The 21,047-nt window shown below is 39.2% G+C and overlaps 1 protein-coding gene across 2 annotated transcripts in view; it reads left to right on the top strand.

Moving 5' to 3' along the window:
• Positions 1-21,047, top strand: part of RASA3 (RAS p21 protein activator 3) — a 299,758-nt gene that overhangs the window by 262,998 nt on the left and 15,713 nt on the right. For both annotated transcript variants that reach the window (XM_082246000.1, XM_082246001.1), the window contains exons 14-19: positions 4,532-4,655; positions 8,786-8,892; positions 12,201-12,278; positions 18,124-18,201; positions 18,690-18,763; positions 20,115-20,221. In XM_082246000.1, coding sequence (XP_082102126.1) covers positions 4,532-4,655; positions 8,786-8,892; positions 12,201-12,278; positions 18,124-18,201; positions 18,690-18,763; positions 20,115-20,221 — 568 coding nt within the window. The remainder of the gene's footprint in view (positions 1-4,531; positions 4,656-8,785; positions 8,893-12,200; positions 12,279-18,123; positions 18,202-18,689; positions 18,764-20,114; positions 20,222-21,047) is intronic.

Genomic DNA, 21,047 nt, shown 5'->3' on the forward strand with positions numbered 1-21,047 from the left:
TGGTGTCATTACCAGTTCTAGATGAACTAGTAATTCCTCTTCCAGGAATCATTCACTGTTTAAAGCAGAACTGTACCCACAACAGTTTGATAACAATTAAAGCGGTTGTAAACCTCGGGGGAAAAAAAACCTGTAAGACAAAGGCATAATGAGTTGGTGAGCATTGCATACTAGCTCATTATGAAATACTCACCTTAGAACGAAGCTCTCCAGCGGTGCCTGCACACTGCTGGCACAGCTGACATCAACAACAACCCCGGTGTTTCTCCTGGGTTTGCTGGCTCCAGCGCTATGAGTGGCCAGAGCCGCAATGACATTGGTCCCCCGCATGCACACGGGACCCGGGGTTCTGAAGGTCTGGCACGGTAAGCCAGACCTTCAGAGTGCATGCGCCGATGACGTCATGCACTATGAATTTCTCCTAAACTGTGCAAGTTTATGAAATATTCACAGTACCTACAGGTAAGCCTTATTATAGTCTTACCTGTAGGTACAAGTAAAAAATAGGACTTTACTTCCACTTTAACAATTTAACAAATAAACATACATTCCACATGAATAATTATGCTACCAAAATTAGTGTGTGCTCTAAATTGCCAATTGCCTCCAGCATTGCTACTGTTTCTTCTTGCTGGAGGCCGCCATTATGTTGAAGCCTAAAGCAGTCACACCTCCTTATTGGAAACTCAAAAACTATATGTCACTTTCTGTAATTAAAATGTGTGCCCATGTATGCCCAACCATAGTTTTGCAAGTGGCAGCTGGTTTAAGGAAACTTATACTGAGAGTTGGAAGCCTTCAATGCTGGTTTTCTCATCTAAAAACAGTAGCTTTTTGCTGTCAGTGGCTTCGGTACTTTCTGAATCATTGAACCAGAGCAAGTATGTCAATTAGGAGCTCTGATTTTCTGACTTTCCTGATCTGTATACCATACCTCCCAACTTTTTGAGACAGGAACACGGGGCACCTATTAGCGAAAATATGTAGGTATAGGACACACCCCCTGCCACGCTCAAAGGAGAATTGTACAAAAAAAAAAAAAAAAGAATTGGTCAAACCCACAAGTGTTCTTTTTACCACTACTATTCCTTTATACGGACATTTTGAAATTTACAAATGCAGCAATTTAGAAATTGGATGAAAGATAAATAGTGTATTTTATTTTCATGTGAGTAACCAGTGCTATCTAACTTTAAAGTACTTAATATATATATATATATATCTATTATTTGTGCAGAAACATAATATTTAAATCACAATACATACTTTTTTTTAAAAATAAAGTGCAATCAGTGCAAAAAAAGTGCATGAACAATAAGTCCTTTAAAGTGCTGGTTATCTTTTTCTTCCAGTGCCCAAATGTTCCAAAAAGTGCCGTTGTACTCCCCTCCTTATGTGCCCTTACTTACCGACTAATGATAGGTTAAACGCCTGTGTTTCAAAAATAATCCTCCAGTGGCAAAAAATGTTTTTTTCTTTCTTTTGTGACTCTGGCAGGTAGGTCAAAGAACCTCATATGAGTGTATGGAGATAGAATCAGGAGAGATCCATAGTGTAATTCGTTTTTTAGTGTTAAAAAAGCATATAAAAGCCAATTGTGCACTTACAAAACTCTCCTCTTGAATGTGAGCATGTAATGATGCCATTCTAGAAGTCAAAAGTCGCGGTTTGCATTCCAAAGAGCGGACATGACATAACCAGAAGTATCCACCTACTTAATGCATTTCGATCCACCCAGTAAGCGTCCTCAGAAGCTGGGGGATTCTGGTATCTGATTATATATTTATATGGTTAGCACCTCCTACTACACTCATCACTACTTCCTCTTTTACCTATTACCTATGACTCTACCTTTCTATGTTTTTCCCACTTATTTTGTATGTAAACTGTTTGAGAGCGGCATCACACATCTCCACATTCACATTATTAGAGTCATAATTAACATAATAAATGTGCAAAAATATAATCAACAATGAAAATAAAAATTTAAAATCATAATAAAAATATGTTTTTAAATATATTTAAAAATTATTCATCATATTTTTTTATATCAATAAAAAAGTATGTATTGTGATATTAAATATTATGTTTATTCACAAAGAATGAATAGAGATATACAGTGCATTGCGAAAGTATTCGGCCCCCTTGAACTTTTCGACCTTTTGCCACATTTCAGGCTTTAAACATAAAGATATAAAACTGTATTTTTTTTTTGAAGATATTTAAAACTTTGTTAACAAATAAAAAACTGAAAAATTGGGCGTGCAAAATTATTCATCCCCTTTACTCTCAGTGCAGCAAACTCTCTCCAAAAGTTCAGTGAGGATCTCTGAATGATCCAATGTTGACCTAAATGACTAATGATGATAAATAGAATCCAGCTGTGTGTAATCAAGTCTCCGTATAAATGCACCTGCACTGTGATAGTCTCAGAGGTCAGTTTAAAGCGCAGAGAGCATCATAAAGAACAAGGAACACACCAGGCAGGTCCGAGATACTGTTGTGGAGAAGTTTAAAGCTGGATTTGGATACAAAAAGATTTCCCAAGCTTTAAACATCTCAAGGAGCACTGTGCAAGCGATAATATTGAAATGGAAGGAGTATCAGACCACTGCAAATCTACGAAGACCTGACCGTCCCTCTAAACTTTCAGCTCATACAAGGAGAAGACTGATCAGAGATGCAGCCAAGAGGCCCATGATCACTCTGGATGAACTGCAGAGATCTACAGCTGAGGTGGGAGACACTGTCCACAGGACAACAATCAGTCGTATACTGCACAAATCTGGCCTTTATGGAAGAGTGGCAAGAAAAAAGCCATTTCTTAAAGATATCCATAAAAAGTGTTGTTTAAAGTTTGCCACAAGCCACCTGGGAGACACACCAAACATGTGGAAGAAGGTGCTCTGGTCAGATGAAACCAAAATCTAACTTTTTGGCAACAATGCAAAACATTATGTTTGGCGTAAAAGCAACACAGCTCATCACCCTGAACACACCATCCCCACTGTCAAACATGGTGGTGGCAGCATCATGGTTTGGTCCTGCTTTTCTTCAGCAGGGACAGGGAAGATGGTTAAAATTGATGGGAAGATGGATGGAGCCAAATACAGGACCATTCTGGAAGAAAACCTGATGGAGTCTGCAAGACCTGAGACTGGGACGGAGATTTGTCTTCCAACAAGACAATGATCCAAAACATAAAGCAAAATCTACAATGGAATGGTTCACAAATAAACATATCCAGGTGTTAGAATGGCCAAGTCAAAGTCCAGTTCTGTATCCAATCGAGAATCTGTGGAAAGAACTGAAAACTGCTGTTCACAAACGCTCTCCATTCAACCTCCCTGAGCTCAAGCTGTTTTGCAAGGAGGAATGGGCAAAAATTTCAGTCTCTCGATGTGCAAAACTGATAGAGACATACCCCAAGCGACTTAAAGCTGTAATCGCAGCAAAAGGTGGCACTACAAAGTATTAACTTAAGGGGGCTGAATAATTTTACACGCCCAATTTTTCAGTTTTTTATTTGTTAAAAAAGTTCGAATTATCAAATAAATTTCGTTCCACTTTATGATTGTGTCCCACTTGTTGTTGATTCTTCAAAAAATATGACAGTTTTATATCTTTATGTTTGAAGCCTGAAATGTGGCAAAAGGTTGAAAAGTTCAAGGGGGCCGAATACTTTCGCAATGCACTGTATATTAAGTACTTTGTGGTTAGACAGCTCTAGGTATTCACATGAAAATAAATGCACTATTTATCTTTCATCCAATTTCTAAATTGCTGCATTTTTAAATTTCAAAAGTCAGTATAAAAGGAATAGTAGTGGTAAAAAAAAGCACTTGTGAGTTTAACTAATCCTTTTTTTTTTCTTTTTTTGTATAATTCTCCTTTGAGCGTGGCAGGGGGTGTGTCCTATGCCTACATTCTTTTGCTAATAGGTGCCCCTCCTTTCCATCTCAAAAAGTTGGGAGGTATGGTATACAGATCAGGAAAGTCCAAAAATCAGGAAAATCAGAGCTCCTAATCCACATACTTGCTCTGGTCCAGTGATTCAGAAAGTACCAAAGCCACTGACAGCAAAAAGCTACTGGGTACTCACAAAAAAATACAACTTACATTCCAGCAGTAGACTTGTAAATGCATTCCACAAACTACATAGCGCAGGGATCATAATTTTTTAGTGCATTTTATTTGCAATTATATAGATCAGACCAAAATGAGGGACAAATGAGGAGGAAAGAGGGACAGAGGGACTTTGCTCCAAATCAGGGACAATCCCTCGAAATCAGGGACAGTACCACTAAATCAGGGACAGTCCCTTGAAACCAGGGACAGTTGGGAGCTACGTGTATACCGGATCTGGATTAGTGTCTCAAAGTATGGAATCCAGGCTCAGCTGGCAACTAGCATTTTAAGAGGAGGGGGCCTGCTGTATAAGCCTACATTATATTCCTAGTATTCCTAGAGCAGTTTTCTTTTAAATGTTCATTATACACCAGCATAATTATTTTCCTTTGGATTTATATAGGAAAATTTAAAGAATTACGTTGACCAGATCTTTAACGTCATTACAAAATCGGGAGTAAGCTGCCCTACTGTCATGTGTGACATTTTCTTCTCTCTGAGAGAATCTGCAGCAAAACGCTTTCAAGGTAAGCAGACATCAAAGATCTTGTAGAATGCTGTATCTGGAAAGAATGTAAATAAGTCGGAATACCTAGGAAGCTCAGCTTGCACGTCTTCCTTCCTGCAAGCTATGTGTGAGACCAAGCATTTGCTGTGATTAGTGCATTTCATAAATACAGCGAAGCATGAGAAGTTCACATACTATGATAGAATTCACGCACTGCTGGGCTTCTGGCCTGCTTTGAGTTCATTTCACCATGTTTCCGAAGTCCTTTTTATCAGAATGCCAATAAACTCACTGGAGTGCTTCATACAACAAGATTCAAACCCTTCTCACATCTTCTCAGTAGTGACAAGCCTAAGCCAAGTCTGCCTCTGTCCAGACTGTGTGTTTCTACCTTACCAGGCAAATTCTTTGTGGTGAAATCAAGGAAAAGGCACAGAAACAGCCTAGTGTGTACAGTCTTGAGAATCTCCTTGGAGTCATGGAAAATGAAAACTCTTTTGTAAATCTTCAGCATCATCCAGCTGTTCAAAAGTGCAGACTCACTGGGAAATGTTTGTTGTCTTTGTAATAGAACCAAGGAACTCAGATCGGTCACATGCTGAGAGATGTTTAAGAAATTCGCTGTTAACTGCACACATGCCGGCCTTTGTACATTTCATAGACATACACTACAAGTACCTAAAATTTCTTGTATTTTTATTTTCGCTTTTTTTAGCACATTTTATTTGAACTTTTATACCACATTTTTTGTGGCTAGATATTTGATTAAATGAAAGCTGTATTCTAGGTAGCACATTTTCAAGATTGCCAAATAATGGGTTTTTTTTTTTTGCGGGACTGCGACATTTCGGCGGACAGATCGGACCCTTGACTGACATTTTTGACACTTTTGGGGGTACCAGTGACATTACTGCAGTAATCAGTGCTATATATATGCACTGTTACTGTAAAAATGACACTGGCAGGGAAGGAGTTAATTTTATTGGAGAGGGAGGGGTTAATGTATGCCTGGTGCTTACTGACGTGTGTGGGGGGAGGTGACTGAGTGAGTCAGGGACAGATCGCATGTTCAGCTATGCTGAACACTGCAATCTGTCACTCCCTGTCACTTAGGAGATCCGCCCGCTCTGTTTACACAGGCGGGCGGATCTCCAAACTAGATTCCCCGACGATCGGGGAAGAGCAGCTCCTCCCCTGGCCCGACTCCCGCTGTGACTGAAAACAGCGGGAGCGCGCCTCCGGCGGCGCGCGAGCACCGCCTACAGGGGGAGGAGTCCAACGACGTAGTACTACGTCGCTGGACGATAACGAACCACTTTGCCGCAGTACGCTCAATGAGAGCGGTCGGCAAGTGGTTAAATGCTGATTAGCAGTACTGTGAGTGGTGTCAGCACTTTCATTAGCTAAGGTTGATGGTTGAGGACTTCACGTTGGCCACATGACCAACAGTGGTCATGTTCTCTCCTAAATACTGCCCCATTGTTGTTGTTGTTTTTTTGGAATGCATTAAGATAAAAAAAACTTCTGTGTGCAGCAGCCCCCCTCGGCCCCAGTAATACTTACCTAAGCCCATCTTTATCCAGCGATGTTGCAGGAGTGTCTAAGCTGCCTGGGACTCCCCTCCTCATTGGCCAAGACAGCAGTATGGTGCGATTGGCTCCCGTTGCTGTAAATCAAAATTATTCAGGCAATCAGGAGAGAGGGGGAGTGGGGCCGGATCACAGCTCCATGTCTGAATAGACACAGGGAGCTGTGGCTCGGCTCGGGTGCCCCCATAGCAAGCTGCTTGCTGTGGGGGTACTCAACAGGAGGGAGGGGCCAGGAGAGCCAAAGTGGGACCGGAGAAGAGGAGGATTGGGGCTGCTCTGTGCAAAACCAACTGCGTAGAGCAGGTAAGTATAACATGTTTGTTATTTTTTTTAAAAAAGGAGACTTTACAATCACTTTAAGCAGCTCATAGATTATGCAATTTCCTTCCTTCCATCACAGGTGGAAAATTGCTTGATTGCACCATTAACACAATTGGTGTTGATGGTCAAATCCCTCTCTCTGTGCTATTGTGTTCTGCCATCGGTGAGCATATGCAGCTTTCCCTGCTGGCAGAACACAAAGGTCAGTGCTGGCGGCTATAGCTGCTGGCAGTAATTGCATGAAAAAAAACAGACAGGCTGGTTGTACTGAAGTTTATTGATTAGCTGATTGGCCTGCCTATAGTTTGATCAGTCTCAGCTGAAGTAGCTGAGATTCGATCCATCTGTGGCAGGCTTCACCTATTTTCAGACCCAGTCACTTGATTGGTTCCCATCTGTCAGCCAGTGTTGGCTGCAGGGGAGAGGAGGGTGTGCCGACAACAGATGGACAATAGTAAGCCTACGAGGCACTATTCAGACATTACCAGCCATTGTTGAGCACTCTCTCTGTTCCCCTGGAGCCACGACTGGCTGACACAGGGGAGATAAAGTTAGGTTGTGACTGGAATTCTACTTTACGCTTAGTAGTCAGTGAAGGTTCAGTAGACAGTTGTGCACATTACCTCTGTATACTGAGTTCCAATTTTACCTCTGTGTCCTGAGTTACAATTTACATTTTTTTTTTTTTTAAGTCACAAGTTAAAAAAATAAAAGGCATTTCAGAATGTAACCAGTGTATCTAAATATATGTTTTCTTGGTATGAGGCTACCCCTGATATTGGATGATTCTGTCTTGTAAATGAAATGTCTACTTGTATTCTCGCCCTGCCATATCAGAAGTGTCAGGCTAAATATTAGGCTGTAAGCCTTCCTGAGCTCAGTGCTGATAAAAGACACTGAAAAATATTATTTAATAAAGGATCTGTATGAAAGGTTTCTTTAAAATGACCCTGCCACCACACAGTTGCTTTTCCTTTCTAGTGGCCTGTGTATTGAAAAGCACCCTGGACAGAATGTCAATATAGTAGAAAACACTTGTAGTAATTCCCCGAGGTGGTGAGCGTTCGGTGCACTGGCTTGTAGTGTCCTCCTAGCACCCGAGCAAAAATGTAGATAAAAGAAAGCCGGCAGCTCGATCTTCCACAAAAAATACATTTATTAATCCGGGTGTGGTACAAAATAATACAGGGATTACATTATTCGGCATGTAGCCTTAATCATAGCCAACTATGATTAAGGGTCCTTTCACACGGGCTTTGCGCCTAGCGGACTCCGTTTTGCTCAGCGGGGATCGATCTGCCGATCCCCGCTGAGCAGGCGGATGACAGCTCCGTCTCCACTTACTTTGCAGAGACAGATCTGTCAGATCCCCGCTCTCCTCTATGGGAGGTCGGATGAAAATGGACCGCCTAAGGCTACAAACCGAAAAGCGTTAGCCCTGTATTATTTTGTACCACACCTGGATTAATACATTTATTATTTGCGGAAGGTTGAGCTGCCGGCTTTCTTCCATCTACTTGGACAGAGTATCAGTTAACATTTCAGAGCTCAAGAAAGAAGACAACCTCTCCAAGGGTTAACATTTGACTGAAGGAAGAGAATACAGGTCAGTATCAGCGCGCACAATTATTCCTGAAGAAAAATATTAAATTAAGAATGAAAGTTAGCTGCTTTGTGTATGTGTAGTGGCAAAAACACGCATCGTGACACCAGTGTGTTATTAATAGGTCTGAATACACACAGGATTTTAAAAATACATTTTCTGTACATAGAGTTGTATAGCTTATCAGGTACTTTTTTTCTCCAGTGGCAGTAATAGCGAGGTCACCTAACATGCACAGAATTGTATTATATGTCAAGTGAAAGGAGGATTATTCTGGAATCCTATAATTTATTTTTAAATATTTAGATTGGCCATATGTATAGCCATCTTTGGATGTCATTGCATCACCAAAACATTGACAATGGGAATTGCAGCATTGGAATAAAACCTTCAGGTTTTGGCTCATATAATCCTTAAACCTTGCCTTTATTCAGCACATTCATCTGAAGGCTGTACCTTTATAAAGAAAATGTTTTTAATGAATATACCTTTAGTTAAGTCTGTATTACAGGTGTGATTCAACAGTAGGGACAACAGCCAAATATGTACATGCTATTGTATGGTATAGCTGCAATGGCTTTGGTAATCTTACATTTGATTGATTATCTCTCACTTGATATTTGTGTATTGTTTCAGGTGACCCTGATGTAAGATACACCGCTGTGAGCAGTTTTATTTTCCTGCGTTTTTTTGCACCTGCCATCCTGTCTCCCAACCTGTTCCAGCTCAGCCCTCATCACGCAGTAAGTGATCGTTGTTTAGTTTGAGCAAAGTGTCAGAGAGCTGATTGAATGAGCCTCCTGTGGTGGAGAGAGCGCAGACCGTGCCAGACGCACAAGTTACAGACATTCCTTTCCCTCATCAGATGGAAACATTTACAGAGATATAAGAAATCCAAAAAAAGTTATAGATTATATTTATTTTATGTTATTAAGCATATTAGATGTATTATTTTTTAAAGGAATCCTATTACCAGCTTAAAAAATTGCAGGTTAAAGCACAGAAAAATCTATTATTTTAAATGCTTACATACCATGTTTTATTTTTTTTCATGATTTATTTTTGTTTACATGTAGTAAGGCTTTAACCTTGGTAAAAATGTTTCCTTAGTTCAGCCCCCTTTCTCTTTGCATGTCATAGCCTTCTCCCCTTCTGGGGAATTACTCTCTGTGCTGCTCCATCTCTTCCACCTTCCCCCCTTCACCTTCCTACATTTTCTTGTATGAGGAGTGAAGGGGAAGTCTGCTGCAGCTGCTGACATCACATCCAAGATGGTGGTGCCTAGCAACAGTCTCATGGTATTTAGATGTCTACACAAAGGAGGTTTTACAGGTAATTAACATGCCTGAAATACGTTAAATGCACAGAAATGGGTTATAAAGGGTCTCTTTTAATTATTGGTTGTAAACTTATGAGCTAAAGGTGGGCTCAAATGTAGCCCCTGACATCATCTAAAGCAGGGGTGTCAAACTCAATTTCATCAAAGGGCCACATAAGCAGTACGATTACCCTCAAGGGGCCAGTTGTATCTGAGGTGCGTTACCGTACATACACAGTGCAGAGTTCAGGAGTGCATTATGTACAGAGTGCGGGGTTAAGGGGTGCGCTATGCACAGTGTGCAACCCACCACCCCCCACACCAAAGTACATGCCTATGTAGGTGGCTCTGCCTCAGCTTGCAAAAAGGTCCTTCTCTCTCTCTCAGATTCTGGAGATCTGTCCCTGCTAGGAGTGTGTGCAGGAATCTGTTACTTATGGGGGCTGCTGTGTTTGCAAGAGACAGCGTGGAGCGGAGGGCATGAGCTGGAGGTGGTGGAATGGAGTTCCACCTTGTTCGGCTGCTAAACTGGATGCATGGGGCCACTTGAAAAGGCCTGGAGGGCCAGATTCGGCCCGCGGCCCTTGTGTTTGACATGTGTGATCTAAAGGGTCATACATAATATCCAATATATGTAATGCTTGAAAGGACTTCAGAAACTGGGAACAATCAATGCTATCACTGTAATCAATGTTCTTTCTACAGACTACCTAGGTCCGAGGGCCGCACATCACACACAAAAGGGCCACATACTGCCCTTGGGCTGCCAGTTGGGCACCAGAGCTTTAAATTGTTATTTCGAATATATTTCATATCTATTACCAATTTGTTTTTTCTACCAGTTTTATTAATATTTAATTTCATATTAAAAATGTGTGTGAACGTAATAATGTAGTGTATGTGGTAATGTTTGTCATGTTGATTTTACATCTCTGTAATCCAGAATTACAGGAATTTGTTCATTTTAGATGTACTGCAAATTATTTTAAAATATCAATTTGGAATGCCTAAAAAAAATGTAATAGATGTATTACATTGTATGTATTAAGTGAAAAAAATATGTACTATTACATATTAAAATAGGTATATAAAGAAACCATACGTTGATAATAATTTATTTTTGCATGTTGGAATATACAGTATAGATTAGCTATTTTGTTGTTACATTGTATAATTTAACCACTTGCCGACCGCCGCACGACTATCTACGTCGGCGGTCAGCCCCTCACAGGCAAAGTGACGTAGGGCTACGTCACTAGCTTGTGAGGGTCTAGGAAGCGAGCGCGCGCCGCCGGAGGCGCGCTCCCGCGTGGTCACAGACCCCCCGTGCGTGTGACCGGCGGACCCGATGTCCGCCGGTCACTCTGCGATCGGCGGGGGAGAGGGAGAAAGTCAGGCGGCTTGTGTAAACAAGCTGCCTTTCATTCTCCCCTGTGTATGAAGGATGATCATACGGTTCTACTATGTAGAACCGTTGATCACTCTTCATACATCTGAAGCCACAGCCAATCACAGTAGAAAGCACGCCCCTAGGGACACACATAGCCCCTCCCTTTCAAAAAAAAGTTAACCCCTTCACTGCCAGTGTATTTTTACAGTAACAGTGCATATGTATAGCACTGATTACTGTAGAAATGTCACTGGTAACCCCAAAAGTGGCAAAAATGTCAGTCAAGGGTCCGATCTGTCCGCCGCAATGTCGCAGTACCGCAAAAAAAATCGCAGATCGCCGCCATTATGCGTTTAAAAAAAAACAACAAAAATGACAGAAATCTTTCCCTTTGTTAGTAAACGCTATAACTTTTGCGCAAACCAATCAAAATACTCTTTTTGTGATTTTTTTTACCAAACATAGGTAGCATAAAACAAATTGGCTGAAAATGTTAAAAAAATTTTGATTTTTACATTTTTTTGGGGGGGAATTTCATATAAAAATGTGAAAAATATTGCTATTTTTGCAAAATTTACGCTCTTATTTTGTTTATAGCGCGTGATCAAAAAATCGCACAGGTGATCAAATACCACCAATAGAAAGCTCTGTTTGTGGGAAAAACAGGACGCCAAATTTGTTTAGGTACAGCGTTGCACGACCGCGCAATTGTCCGTTAAAGTCACGCAGTGCCGAATCGCAAAATACCCCCTGGTCTTTTTGCAGCCAAATCCTCCGGGGCTTAAGTGGATAAACTTCAATAGGCGCGAGCCATTGAAAACTCATATTTCAGTTTTTGGTTGATGCTAGAGAGTTAAACCAGCTGGTAATTTCTTATATCTGTTGGTGAGATCTCTGTGCCATGGAGCTTTTTTACAGTATTGTGTTGTGATAATGCACAAGTTAGTGAAATGCATATTCAATGCTTGTGGTGTCATTCATTCTAAATTCACACTTTGCCGACACATGAGCATTGCAGCACAATGCGCGGAAATGTAACATGCATTGCAATGCCAGGAATGGTATATCCATAATTTCCCGGTAATTGGGAATCCTATTTGAATAAATTACTGCAGTGGCTGTCTTTAGGAAATGCTGGGACCCCTGCTGGATATCATATATACTGTATGCTATAGAAAATGTAACAGGAGGAGCTGCACTAACAAAGGTGATAAAAATAAATAAAAATTGTTAGGGGGACCTGACTGCTGGAATAGCAATATTAAAAGTCAAAGGGCTAATTTTTTTGGGTTGTGAACATTTCTAGCTGTTGTAATTGACTGTGTGTCTAATGTCTCCTACAGGATCCACAGACATCCAGAACCTTAACACTTGTCTCCAAGACCATACAAACACTGGGTAGCTTATCCAAGTCCAAATCTGTAAGTGCTCTTATACGGTTGGTTGTATGTTTTATAGCTAAAATGGTAAGATTAGAGGAAGAGAGCCTTCACTAGGTGAAACCATTGGTTGAGTAGAGTCAAATTGCAACCCTTGGAGACAGTTAAGTTACATTTTTCAGGCCACTTTATTCCAAAATGTGTAAGTCTTAACTGTCGTAAAGTATTTCAGTTTGGATCTGTACAGCCAGTAAAGAGTGTTTTCTAACTGGTCGTGTTTCTAATTCTACCCATGGCTAACACGATAAAGGAACAGTTCACTTTCTCTGCAATACAATATTTATGAACTCCTGCAGGAACCATGGGTTTCAGGCATGCATAAACTGAACGTATGACATGTTTTTTTTTCTCCAATCCAAATGCAAATCCCTTGTGCATGTGTCTGTATATATATATATGCTGTATATAAATAAATATATATATATATATATATATATATATATATATATATATATATATATATATATACTCTATATAATTTTTGTTCAAAAGATGTCAGTTTAAACAAGTGAATGAATAGGTTGTATTATTCACTACTGTGTACTGTTGAAGGATTTTTTTTCCTATTAAAATGTAAGCATATCCCGAAGGATTGACCATGCTAGACACATCTTTATACACTGTATCTTGGTGCCTTTTTTCTTAGATAGGTTTAGAGATGAACAGGAGGATTAGTTTTGTTGCTGTAGGTCAGCACAGAAAGTTTGTAATACAGAGATGTTTAATGAATGAATGAAGTTCAACATTCTTAGGCATCATTAGAGTACAGCATTGGCTTCCGTATACTGTACATCAAACCTACAAAAGTAAATTTATTAGGTGAAAATAAGACACCATAATTGTGTAGGATCCACAATTTAACAGCCTTGTGTCAGTTCTTCCAAATATAAGTATTCATTTATATATTGTGCACTTGCCAGCACATCCAGATACATTTTAAGGCAATCAATTGAGTAAGCTAGAACCAGCTCCTGAGGAAGACTGTTCCACATACCACTTTTTCTCCAGCCACAAAGGGTCACTTTGTGTCTTTTGCAATGACCCCAAAGCGAACATCTTTCCACCGAGTGCACTATATGGACTATTTGGTCATATTCCCTCTTGCTCATTTCTTCTCTAGGATGAATTCAGTTAGTTCAGATAATCATAATCTTCCCTTATAGCTGATATCCTACATGTCCCCTATTAGTTCAGTTGGCCTTTCTTCTGCCTATTGCTGATATCCTACATGTCCACTTTTAGTTTAGTTGGCCTTTCTTCTGCCTATTGCTGATATCCTACATGTCCTCTTTTAGTTTAGTTGGCCTTTCTTCTGCCTATTGCTGATATCCTACATGTCCTCTTTTAGTTCAGTTGGCCTTTCTTCTGCCTATTGCTGATATCCTACATGTCCCCATTTAGTTAAGTTGGCCTTTCTCCTGCTTATGTTCCACAACATGTTTTTTTGGACTGGGCAAAGAAAAAATAAGTACTGGTAAATTTAAAAAGGGCGTTTTGTGTAGCGCAAAGGGGGGGGGGGGGAGCTTGATGGAAAGGAGACAACTTGTTCTAAAGGGGGGAGATGCACTTTAATCTTATACCACTATTCCTTATAATGCTAAATAATGAGCACATTCCTGCCGTATGTTTATTTTAGCATTTCTTTACCCACAGATCCATTATTTATGATGCTTTTATAAAGGAGTGAACATCTGTTTGTACTCATAGGAGAACATAGGTTATCCCAGGGCAAGGTGCTGGGTCTTGTGTAATAGAACCGGGTCCTTGTATTTGTTGCTTGTTTATGTCTAGGCACAAGGATGAGTCACAGGAAAGATACATATTTTACATCTACTTATGTCCTCTACTGACGTCTACTGATTAGTGGACATAAGTATTGGTAAAAACTGAGCGAAATGCCTGTACCAGGATGGCATGCTAATCTACTTTGATTTCTAAACTTACTGTCCAGTAGGAAGCCAGTTGGTCATAATTTATAATGTTACAGTCATAGCCAGTACTTACGTGATGAATCATGTGCTTGCTAAAAAGGACTATTAAAGTATAGGTATTTAATATTTATGTAGTATTGCTAGGCAGCCTATTGTTCTACATTAAGTGCCATTTTCGGCTAAAGGAGGTTAAAATGTAATAGTTAACAGTGATCTTCTAAAATCTGGAAAGCAAAATCCGTTCTGTTTTTAAGATGTCATACTTTAATGCAACATTTTTATTTTACAACTGGTTTAAAAATTTACTTATGATAAGCTGTAGAAACATGTATTTCATGAATATTATTTTTTTTTTTGTAGTTAATTTTTCCTGGACCATTAATAGTAACTCTTTATTTTGTATTTCCCATATTAATATAGAGATGACAGAATGCATTCCTTATATAGGTCCATTTCCATCAAATCCTTCCACAGAAGAACTTACAGTCTAAATTCCATATTTGCGTTGCCTATTTATTCATAACAAAGCAAAATGCTGCGCTCCCCTTTTAAATATGTGATAATCCAATCAAGTGAAACAAACACCTTAACGTAATACCATCATTCCAGTGTAAAAGTAATCAACATAATGTCAATTTATAACACCAAATTATAAAAATAGTGAATATCCAAATACAGATTGATTCATAAGATTGTGCTGGTAATCCTCGTGTTTCCAAAACAGTGACTTTATGCTATCACCATAAAAATTAAGCCTCTTACTACATGAACATGACTCCTAATAAACTGAGGTTATTTGTGCTTGCGATTATTTCACACGGGAATGACGTTATTATGTTAAACTGGTATTAAGCCGAAAAAGCAAAAGTGTTATATATTGCAGCTTACCAATGATTAGATATGGTGGCTGCATTTGTTTTTTTTCCCCTTTGTTTTTTTCATCTGGTGATCTGGACAGTAACATATCTCCTGTATTAGTGCCCCCCACTCTGGATGAATGAGCAATTGGACACCTTTGGACAGCAGCATTGTCAGTCAGCAGGGAGGGAAGTGTTAGCTGTACTAGAAGATTTAAATACAATACACCAACAAACTGAAGCCAAACTCCAGCTAATACTTTATAAGTAGTTTATACCAGATGAAAATAAAAGAAAGAAAGCTTAAAAAACAAATACACTTAACAAATGGAAAGTTGCAGTATAATAAATGTTTGCTTTTGAGTTTAATACCACTTTAACCTTCCTAGCTGTATTCCCGAGTGTGACTCGGGATTAGATTTTAGAGCCAAAAGTGGTAACCCCGAGCCCCACTCGGGGTAGCGCTAGGAAGATCGCTGGATCCTGGTAGAGGTTTTACTTACCTTTTCTCCAGGATCCAGCGAAGAATGCGGGCGGTGTGCGGCTGCGGAGCTTCCTCCCGATCGTCTGCGACCCCCGGCTTCCGTCTCCGGCGACGTGACGTCTGCCGGGAGGTGGAACCGGCGGCAAATTCAAATGTAAAAACACCCAAACACACTGATACCGTTCAAAATAAAGAAAAATCACATTACATTGCCCCCCATTGCCCTTTCCTGCAGTTTTACTGTACTTTTTATGTAACTATATATATATATATATATATATATACATACAGTATATATATATATATATATACACACACACACACATATACATATATATATATATATATATATATACACATATATATACACACATATATATATATATATATATATATACATAATTCTTGTGAATGAGCAGCCCAAACCAACTGTACACATTATATATATATATATATATATATATATATATATATATATATATATATATATATATATATATATATATATAATAAATGTATACAGTTGGTTTGGGCTGCTCATTCACAAGAATTACATGCAAAATAATGGTACCGCTTTCAGCACCTAAAATCCAAAAGAATCATACCGCCAGGGAGGTTAAAGAAGTTGTAAAGGCAGAAGTTTTTTTTATCTTTATTCATTTAATGCATTAGGTAAAAAGGCCTTCTGTGTGTAGCAGCCGCCTCAGTATCCCCTAATACTTACCTGAGCCCCATCTCTATCCAGCGATGTCCATCTCTATTGGCCATCCGGGACTCTCCCTCCTGATTGGCTGAGGCACAGCAGCGCGCCATTGACTCCCATTGCTGTCAGTCAAAATTATTTAGCCAATGAGGAGAGAGAGGACAGGGCCGAACGGCAGCTCCGTCTCTGAATGGACATACGGAGCTGCAGCTTGGCTCGGGTACCCCCATAGCAAGCTGCTTGCTGTGGGGGCACTGGACAGGAGTGAGGGGCCAAGAGAAGTGAAGAGGGACCCGAAAAGAGGAGGATCTGGACTGCCCTGTGCAAAACCACTGCACAGAGCAAGTAAGTATGACATGATTAATATTAAAAAAAAACAAAAAAAAAAAAACACGAGACTTTACAATCACTTTAAGGTGTTTGTTTCACTTTATTGGATTATCACATATTTAAAGGGGTAGTTGTTAATGTAATATGGATATCTCGTATTTGGATATTTTGTGGGCAAGCTCCCTTTTGTAATATTTAGGATTTTTTTGTTTGGTTCAAAAAACACAGAGTGCAGAAATAATACACTGTATACATGTATTTATTTATATATTACCAGCATAGATGCAATCACACACCCAAGGAGTATCTTAAAGTATACCTGCTATTGCTTATGGTCCAGAAAAATGTGTCTGCACATTCCTTGTTCTTCATTCATGTAGCCCTAGATCCCAGAGAGATAGTATACAAATGTTGTAAAACCAATATATTTATTTAGTAATAGGAGAGCTCCTGTTTTTTTTTATACCCTGAAATGTTACATTGTGAGTTTAGTTTTCCTTTATATTTCTGCTCACGAATATCCTCCCTCTAGTTTCACCTATCGTTGTCATTATGCAAATTAATATAACAACTATAACAGCTACCTCCTGCTTTTAACATAAGTAAAATCTCCCAATAAAAATAGATAACAATATTATGCACCATATGTACTGCCAATCTAGACTGTGCTACACACGTATATTCTTCCCCGGTAAACTTTTTTTTTTAGAAGAACAGCTTTAATTCCAAATGAATTACTAACCTTTTTGATCAGCATATTTTGTGGTGGTTTTACAATTACATGTGTATCTGAAGCCAAAACTTCTTTTTTTTTTTTTTTTTTTAGTTTTGGATAGAGTAGCAACAGGTTATCGATTTGTCTGTGTTGCCACTGGGAAGATTTGCCTTCTCTGTTTGTCCTAGTGACTACTGTATATGGGACTGCAAATGAGGAATCCTAAATTTTGAGCTGTCACAGGAACAAGAATTTAGCAGATGTTTTCCAATAGGAACACTTGTTGTGCTGACAACTGTCCTTTTGGAGAGATTTTTCATCACTTCCTGTAAGTAAAGGGAAATCTCCCTAATCTTACACAAATGGCAAAAATAACCTGACTGGGGGTAATCTAAAATTCAAAAATAAACTTGACTACATATACTTTGAACCACTCATCTCACAGTATTTGCTTTAGGGAGCTTATACCTATCAGAGATACAAACACAAAGGGAAACATTTGTGAAAGTTTATATTAGGTAGACCCATACAGTCATACAGTCGAACACAAAAAATATACAGTATATATATATATATTTATAAAATTCAATGATGCAATGTCCATGGTGGGGAATGAGCCTAGAACTGTAGCACCACATGGCCAGAGTACCAATCACTAAGCCTCAATGATGCTTCTGCATTTCTCCATGTTCAACCATAATCTCTTGCCTGTGAAAGAAGGAGAGTAACTAATAATAGTATAAACTGTTTAAGTAATGTAATATTTGTTACTATTGCCATACTGACATATTTGACTTCTTCTTGTAGGCCAGCTTCAAAGAAACCTATATGGCTGCGTTTTATGACTACTTTAATGAGCAGAAGTATGCTGATGCTGTTAAAAATGTAAGACTGGAAAACAAAGTACATTTTAGTAAATTCTGTTCATGAATACATCTTGTATGTTACTATATAAAAAAATAATGGAAATCATTCCCCACATGTTTCCCAAATACATACTAAAATATATCTTATTATATTTATTAGCCTTTAGTCTTGATTTATCATTTCAGTGTAGTCTTGTATTGCTTGTTAATCTGATGTTATAGTTGATGGTATTGCTGTTGGTGTCTTTGTGGTTTCCAGGTTGGATTAATTTGTAGTAAATGCTCTGCTTCCATCAGAGTCATTTGATGTGATCAGGGTCATGTAACTTAATTGATGGATAAAATGAACATTGTGGCTGCACATGCTCAGAATATATTCATGGAGGGGGAAGTGTTTCAAAACCACAGATGTTACACACTGCGTTATTTAAAGCTTATTGGGTGCTGTTCATTCACATCACACTGCAATTTCTCCTTATAACTAATACATAACTCTTCATTGTTCAGTTCCTGGACCTAATTTCATCTTCTGGAAGAAGAGATCACAAAAGTATAGAGCAGCCAATTGTGCTCAAAGAAGGGTGAGTATAGCTTTATGTTATTTGTGCCATTAAAAAGGTTAATTAGTTATTAAAAAGGAAACTATAAATGTTTTGAGTCAATTTTATTTTAGTTGGTTTTAGGACGCCTTCACACTCTGCGTTGTGTTATTGCAGGTTATTAACACAACATTATTGCATACTAAGGTGCTCTGCATTAAGGCAGTCCAATAATTTTGAATGGGCTGGGAGCACACCTTATTTCATATAAAAACAGGCCTGTATCTTTTTGCTATGCACCTCAGTGCCCACTATTTGTGCATTGGGATGCCCTTCAAAATGATTGGCATTGTACTGCAATTCGTGTACTTCGGTAATGAGTGTTACTGCATTGCAAAGATGTGAATAAATCATTAATGTGTATATGTTTTTAAACTATTTACCATCCTTTCTTTAAATATATGTATACAATATTTGTTTTAGAAATACACATTACTTCATATCCAAGGACTCCCAGATTACTATGGTTTATCTACAGGGACATCACAGCAGTAATCACATTTAGGACAGACAGCCTTATATTTAAAAAGGGATGGATCACTGCAGTGAGTCATTCAGTTTGTGGTGTAAATTTCACCTTCAGCTACTGGGCTCTGTAAAGAAAATGTACCATATTTTGCATTAAAGCCTCAGTTTAATCAGAAATAATAATAATAATATAAAAATCAGCACAAGGGATGTTATCAGTTAGATGTGCCCTTTGTTCTTCTGTCTCCTGTATTAGCTAAAATCCTCCTCCATCAACCCCCCCCCCTACAACTGCCGCTGGAATCTTCAAGTGTGGCGGGAGTTAGTAGAACCAACGGAACTGTGACAGGCACACATCAAGAGTGCCCGACTATGCCAACCTACTCAGGTTCTCTTGATGAATGCCTTTTACAGCTTCCCTGGCTGTATTAACATTTGTCTCTGTCATCTTCTGGGGTGGGAATGGAGGTCAGTGAAGCAGGCCATGTGCAGGGCCGTGTTTTTTCATCACAGGGATACACAAGTGTTGTGTGCATACTCATGCAGTCCCATTCATGTCTATTGGAACATAGAGGCTGCACAGACGCAGCTGCTGTGGCCTAATATGACATCCGTGCAGGAACATGTCGCCAAACTCACCCTGGGTGCGTTAGGGGTCGTGTACCCACCCGGATGTCATATTGGGACACAGCTGATGTGTTTCAACAGACATGAATGGGACTGCTGGTACCTGGAAACATTATTGTGTGAAAACAGATTTTTTGCATATGATAAGAAAGCTTAGTAGATTTGTGGGTCACATCCTTGATTTTTTTGGTGTTTGTAAGGCAGATATAAGTGTTCTACCTTGTGCCTCTTTATCCAGATTTATGATCAAGAGAGCTCAGGGAAGGAAGCGCTTCGGTATGAAGAATTTCAAGAAGCGATGGTTTCGCCTTACCAACCATGAGTTTACATACCACAAAAGTAAAGGTAACTCATGCATACATTTCTTTGTAGGCTTTTAGTGAAGAAAACTGAAGCGTTACTACATCTGTAGCACTTCCACCCATTCATTTTATCATTAATATTTTGATGTTGTCAGATGTTTTCTGATATCATGCAAACTTTGTATTGTTTGTACAAGCTTACTTATCCCGCTGTTTAGTATGTTTTTTGCCTGATTACCCACCCAGAGTCAGGTAACTGGCAAAGAATGAGAAATGCCCATCTGAAAGCTCAATGGCTGCAAATGAACATGTATTAAAAAAAAAAAAAAAAAAATGTTATACTTTTCAGTTCTTTTACTAGTAATCATAGCTTATAATGAGGCATTAACACTACCGACAACATATTACTGCGGTTGCTGTACAGTAAACAAAGCATCACATGCAATTAGCATTCTCAGTTTTTGATTTTGTCCCTAGGTAACAACAATATTGTTTTATAGAGAATGTGCAGTGGTTTTCTACATGTTTCTTTCCTTAACATGTTTTCTTTTGGTTCCTTACTTACTTAGTCATTATAACAGTGAAACATTTCACATTAAAAGAGAAGTATGGGAATAGTAAAAAAAAAAAAAACATACTCACCTAGATGGCTGCATCCCAGCTGCAGTTGTCCCCTGCCGGCTCTAACCCTAAGAACTGAGCAATCAAACACCATTGATCCCTCAGTTCACTCCCCTCCGCTCTGAGCAGAGAGCAGTGACTGTGAATCACTGGCTCTCTGCTCTGCTCTGCCCCTCCTGTGCTCACTGCAGCTCTGGTGTGTGGAGAGGATGAAATGGGCTGGCTCAACCGCTCAGCAGAGCCTGAGC

The sequence above is a fragment of the Pelophylax lessonae genome (assembly GCF_965119305.1).
Source record: "Pelophylax lessonae genome assembly, chromosome: 2".
NCBI lineage: Eukaryota > Metazoa > Chordata > Amphibia > Anura > Ranidae > Pelophylax > Pelophylax lessonae.